This window comes from Lipotes vexillifer, unplaced genomic scaffold (genome assembly GCF_000442215.2).
Source record: "Lipotes vexillifer unplaced genomic scaffold, Lipotes_vexillifer_v1.1 scaffold759, whole genome shotgun sequence".
Classification (NCBI taxonomy): Eukaryota; Metazoa; Chordata; class Mammalia; order Artiodactyla; family Lipotidae; genus Lipotes; species Lipotes vexillifer.
This window is the reverse complement of record NW_006790410.1, coordinates 879,134-885,133: the sequence shown is the minus strand read 5'-3', so window position 1 is coordinate 885,133 and position 6,000 is coordinate 879,134. Positions and strand designations below refer to the sequence as shown.

At 45.3% G+C, this 6,000-nt stretch overlaps 1 protein-coding gene across 2 annotated transcripts in view; it reads right to left on the bottom strand.

The window, feature by feature from the left end:
* EGFR (epidermal growth factor receptor) overlaps positions 1 to 6,000 on the bottom strand; it is a 191,024-nt gene that overhangs the window by 37,797 nt on the left and 147,227 nt on the right. For both annotated transcript variants that reach the window (XM_007463679.1, XM_007463680.1), the window contains 5 exons: positions 4,940 to 5,066; positions 4,768 to 4,841; positions 3,940 to 4,030; positions 1,455 to 1,654; positions 312 to 444 (listed from right to left, as the gene is read on the bottom strand). In XM_007463679.1, the coding sequence (XP_007463741.1) occupies positions 312 to 444; positions 1,455 to 1,654; positions 3,940 to 4,030; positions 4,768 to 4,841; positions 4,940 to 5,066 (625 nt within the window). The remainder of the gene's footprint in view (positions 1 to 311; positions 445 to 1,454; positions 1,655 to 3,939; positions 4,031 to 4,767; positions 4,842 to 4,939; positions 5,067 to 6,000) is intronic.

The window sequence follows — 6,000 nt, the reverse complement described above, 5'->3', positions numbered from 1 at the left end:
CAGGAATGCTGTGCTACAAAGGCCATGGTCTTGGCCATCTGAACCATGGAAGACTCTTCTGTTTGTCTTGGGAACATTGTGCAGCTAGGAAAAATATAAGATATTTCCAGATAGAGACTCTATAAATTGGATTGGATTAAGTAATGAAAAAAGTTGGTTCACTTCCCTTTGTGATTAACAGTTGTCAACAAACAAACAAAAACAAAGGAAAAGGAAAATAAGCCGACTGATTAACCATAAACCTATAAAACAATCTTAAGTCTTATTTTTTTTAAATCAAAACATAGGGATTAAAAAACAAAGCCTCTTACCCCTTTAGAACGTTGCACTTCTCCACACACTCCTTGCCACGACTGAAGTTTCGGCAGGACACGCAGTCTTTGGGTTTCGGGCCCCAGCAGCCCTCTGACGAGCACAGCGGGTTACAGACGTGGCCCATGGCCTCTGCGAAGACAGGGTGAGCCACACGGGTCAGCCAAGGAACAGTGGCCAAGGGCCCTGTGGGTGAGGTGCCCAAACACGTGCTGGGCCCCCTGGAAGAAGCAGTGATGCAAGCGAAAAAGGGCTTCCGGAGGCCCACTGCAAGTCCCCTTTGCCCTGCTGGGTGCTGAGTGTACCTGGATGAAACACTGAGAACTGCCGGAACAGCACGGGAAGCGTGTGGTTCCTTGCTGGGTGCAAGGCACACAGAATCTCACCAATTCTCTCAACTGCACTATGGTGTGGGGATCATTATTACCTCCATTTCATGGATGAAGAAGCCAAAGCCCAAAGATTTACGTAAACTGATGAAGGTATCAAAGCTAGGAAGGGCTCGAGCCAGGATGTGAACTCAGGTCTGCTTCTGCCTGTGGCCAGGGTCTCACAGCACAGGCTATGCTGGTGCAGGCCCCGCTTCAAAAGCTGACTGTGGCTCAAAACTCAGAACTGGAAATGCCTGTGTGAAACAGTCATCCCATTCCGGTGAGTGTGTGTGTGTGTGTGCACACGTGCACATGTGTGTCTAGCTATAGTCACTGGGGATGGAATGAGCAGGGAGGAACACACAGCTAAAATGCCATATAACTGGGGGAAGAGAGGTGGGTCGGGATGGTGGGATGAATTGCCATGTATACACTAATATGTATAAAATAGATAACTAATAAGAACCTGCTGTATAATACATAAATAAAATTAAATTAATAAAATGCAATATCATTAATACTAAATTTAGTTCTGTAAATTACCAATAATGGATAGCCTAGACTTCAAGGCAAGTTCATCCTATGAAATGAGAATGATCTAGAAACAATTCTGATGAACTCCACAATTAAGAATATACAGATTTCTTTTAATTTGCTTCTTTCCGAATGTAAAAAGTAATTTTAAGGTTTGGGAATGGTTCTTCAATATTCTAAATCAAAATAAATGACCCGTTGGAACCATCTCCACAATCGACCAAAGTGATGACTCACTGCACTCTTTTTCACTCCTGTTGTTTATAATTTTGGTTTTCTGACTTGAGGTCCCAAAGAGTTTTTTCCAGTTTATTGTATCTGCGTAGCACAACTTTCGGTTTCCTGAAATGATCACATCTCCATCACTTATCTCCTTGAGGGAGCGTAATCCCAAGGACATTATATCCAGGCCAACAACCGCCAGAGAAAACTGACCACTAAGTTGGAGAGAAGAAAAACAATGTCGTGAAAAATTATGAAAACACAGTATCGCTAAAAACTTTGCTTTTCTGTACCACTTTAGATTTACTACAAACTGCCTTCCACGGGTTGTTAAGTCACGTTGTGGAAGGTATGTACCGCAACTTTGGAAAATTGCAAGTGCTTTTTAAAGCTAGTTCAGGGAAGAGCTAGCTCCTTGTTCATTTAGTATCTCTAATCCCAGTGGCAGACCAGGAGCTGAATAAATGTCTTAATGTCATTATTTGATTTGCTGCATTTTAATTTTGCCTGGGAATTGAGAACATGTTCTAAGTTCACAAATATCCAAATACACTTAAGAGATCATAGGTTCATTTTTCCATCCATCCATCTACCCATCCATCCATCTATCCATCCACCCATCTATCCATCCACGCATCCATTTACTGAACAAACATTTGAGGTAACATGTGACTCATTCTAATTCTAGGTTAAGTGTGTGTTTCCTATTCTCAAAAAACCTTTTGTCTAGTGATGACACAATCATATGAGTAGATCATTTTAACCCAGCAGGGGTACCATGGAGGCAAAGAGCAGGGGTCTAAACAAGTCTGCGGAGGGGGTCTCCCGGAAGTGGTGAGGCCTGATTGTCAGGACCTCGGCAGCAGGAACTATGATATTTTCTTTGCTACCTAACCCTGTGCTAGGATCCTATGGGGTGATCAGTACGTGTTCATCAAATGACCAGGTGGAAGTTATTCCGACTAAATGGAAGGAAGTCCTGAACCACCTGCAGGAGAACGTGACAGGCACTAAGAACCATGAACTACTGCTGGAGGTGGGCAGGGCCTGGGACAGGGGCCTGGGAGGGAGGAAGAGGCCCGAGCATGGACCACCTTAGACACCACGCGGAGGAGGTTTTTGTCTGCAAATGATGGGAGACGACAGGAAGATTTGCATTTTTAGGAAGCTCACTGGACACCAGGACGTGCAATGGGCCAGTTGAGACCGTACAGTAGAGAGAGTGATAATGAAGGTGTGAGATGACAGAAGTCAAAGCATAATTTGGAGACTCCTTCTCCTTGTTTCTTTTTCTCTCCCACCCTTTCCTCCCTCTGTCCTCCCACAGCCTGGCTCCTGTGTATTAGACCTGCGCCCTGCTGTTAGGAATCCCCCCAAACTGTGCCCAGGGGAGGCACGCCAGCAGAGACAAAGCTGAGGTCTTCCCTGCAGGGCAGGTTTGGCTTTGCTGAGAACCAGGGGTCACACTGCCCCAGGAGGGACGGTGCATCATTGGACTTCTCAGCAAATGTGAAAAGGAAAAAAAGTCATCTTTATCTTGTTTAAATCCCTAAAACTAAGCTGAGAGGTACATGCTAGTCACCCAAGAAAACTAACCTAAATCTCTCATCTCTGTATGAACTTTGGGCAAAAGAAGTATTCCTGAGAACTCAGGGCACAGGGGCCTTTCTGGGAAGTGATATGAGCTGCCTGTTTAGCATCAGCGATGCAAAGCCAAGACGGCTTTTTGGAAAGTGATGCTTATTTTACATGTATTGTTGTCTGACTTTCTTTAATATTGCACAATATTATGTAGCCCTCTTAGGAGTCAATTATGGGAAAGTTCTCGGAACCAGACGGTTTCCAAGGCAGGTTTGAACAAGAGAGTCCCAAACTTCCCCTCACCACAAAACTCATCATTACCCTTATTACATTAAAGGTGCTTGTGTGTGTGTGTGTGTGTGTGTGTGTGCGTGTGTGTGTGGGTGTGTGGGTGTGTTTCACTCTTGGAGCTGGAAAAGTGGAAATCCTGAAAGAAACACTCAATGTTAAAAAGCCTCTCAGGTCCCCTGAAATGACTTGCTGAAAAGGATGTGTGACCTCAGCGCTGTTCTTGCCAAAAGTGCAAAACCTCAGCTGAATCAGGAGAAAACACTGGCTATCCTACAAGATGCCTGACCAACACTTTTCAAAAGGGTCAAGGCCGTGAAAGACAAGGAAGACAAAGGAACTGTCACCGAATGCAGGGACCAAGGAGACGTGACAGCCGCGTGCAGTGTGGGCTGACGGAACACACAAGGCGTTCATGGAAAAACTGGCGAGATACCAGAAAGTCTGCAGTTCAGTTACTACTGATTTCTTTAATTGATTCTTGTGCCACGCTGATGTAGGGTGTCACCATCGGGGCAACCGGGTGAAGCATGTGTGGGAACTCTCTGTAGTGTCTCTGCAGCACTTCTGTAAGTCTTATTTCAAAAACAAAAAATAAGGGTCTACCAGGCTTTGGCTGGGGTCAACTTACTGTTGCTTCGTCCTGCCACGTATGATTTCCAGGTTCTCAAAAGCATGGAGGCCAGTCCTGTTTGCAGGCCAGGCCTGAATCAGCAAAAACCCTGTAAGGCAGAAGGAAGGTTCAGGCACACACCACTTAGAAATTTCTATTTTGTGTGAGACATTATTGTAGGATTTTCAGGAATGTCGATGAGCAGGAGAGGTGAACGTTCTTCTCGTCATCTTCCCGAGCACACACACGCATGCGTTGCTGTGCACCAGGCACGCTGCCCCTGGGCCGCTGCCCGACTCTCACCCCGCAGGCTGTGCTCCAAGGGCGAGACCCCAAGCAGGCCGCCGTGCTCAATGACAGCGGCCAGTGCCGAGCTGTAGTGCCACAAGGAGGCTGACATGGTATCCTTATTTAGTTCCAATTCTCCAAACAACCTTGCTGTTTAGTCTGATTATTTCTTTTTTAGGGATGTCGGAAGTGGAGCTCTGACGGGATGTGAAGTGCGTCTCCAGGCCCGGGAGCCTGCTGTCCGCTCGCCACTGCCCCCCTCCCTCTACCCACCACGTCCTGGGCTGGTCCTCGGATGGCTGGCCTGGGCTGGGCGGTGAGAGATCAGACATGTTCACACCACGTCATGAATGACCTAACACTTTGCTTAAAGCGCTCACCTCTCGAGTGCAGGGGAAACTGCATTTTTGAAAAATATCGAAGAACTAATTACTCATGAATGGTAGAATTTCAGAATAAATGTTTTTATGCCAAAGGAGAAGAAAATACTGCTAAAAGTTCTCTTCATAAAACACTGATTTTCTGTTTATGTTCATATGATATGTTAGCGGCACACACCTGTTATTTCCTTTACAGTTTTTAGAATGTCCAGTTCCTTTGGGTCCAGAGGTGGAGTACGTGTGAAGGAATCACTGAAACAAGTAACAGGACGATCAGTAACAACCTGCAGGTGAACAAAGCTGATTTCGTTTTTTCCTATTGTATCAGTAACTTAAAAATCTTTACTTACCCCTTAAATGCTACTGGCAGGATATGAAGGTCTCCACTGATCGAGGTGCAATTTCTGAAGTGTTTAATATTTGTAGCATTTATGGAAAGTGTATCTTTAAACTCACCAATTCCTATTCCGTTACAAACTGTAAAGATAAGGGAGGTGTTTATTCCACTCGCACTTGTTGAATTAAGAATAGCTAGTGTTCCACAGGCAGAGGGGAGCAGGCAGGAAACTGCAGCCGTGGGAACTATTGCCGCCATGCTGTCATTCATTCACTCAACAAACATTGCTAGGCCTGCTAGGGCCCAGGGACCATGGCAGGGTTGGGGCTGCAGTGGTTACAGGAGACGCCATGGCTGTCCTCAAGGAACCTGCTTTCTCCTCCTCATTTTCCCCACTTGGGCCAGAGTACAGTTGCTCCTGAGGACTCCAGCTTCCTCTCCATGACAGTGTGCCCTGCGCTGTCAGTGCTGCCCTGCGCTCACCCACGTGCCCCTACTGACCCTCAACGCCTCCCCTCGCCTCACTGGGCCTGCGGCTTGGTCTTCTAACTGAAAGAAACAATATGCATAGATTTTTTTGTTTTTAATGGAAAGAGCAAGATGCATTCATCTGAGAAAACCTTGAAAACACAGAATAAAGGGGAACAAAATGACAAGCAATTCTCCTATGTACCTTTGATATTTTAGAAAATTTCCTTCTAGCTATCCTCCATGGTTATGTCACACTAGATATGTAGCTGTTTTTTTTTCCACTTATTATGCTGTGAACATTTGTCCTGTCATTAAAACCATTCACAAACATGGTTTTTAATGGCCGTCTGATGTTACATCATAAGAAATACTGGAATAACTCTTATCGGATAAATTGCTTTTCTTCCACAGTGTTTACTTAAGCCATGTGCTTTGATCTGTGTCCTATTGTGACGTCAGTCTCAGATGCCTTTTTCCACACTCTGAGCCCATTTATTAACTTACATTCACTCCTGAATTTCCATCTCGAATGCCAGCTCCCTCCAAAGCCCATTTATCTGTTGTGGCTCTACTTCTAGAATTGACAGTGCAATCTTTGGTACC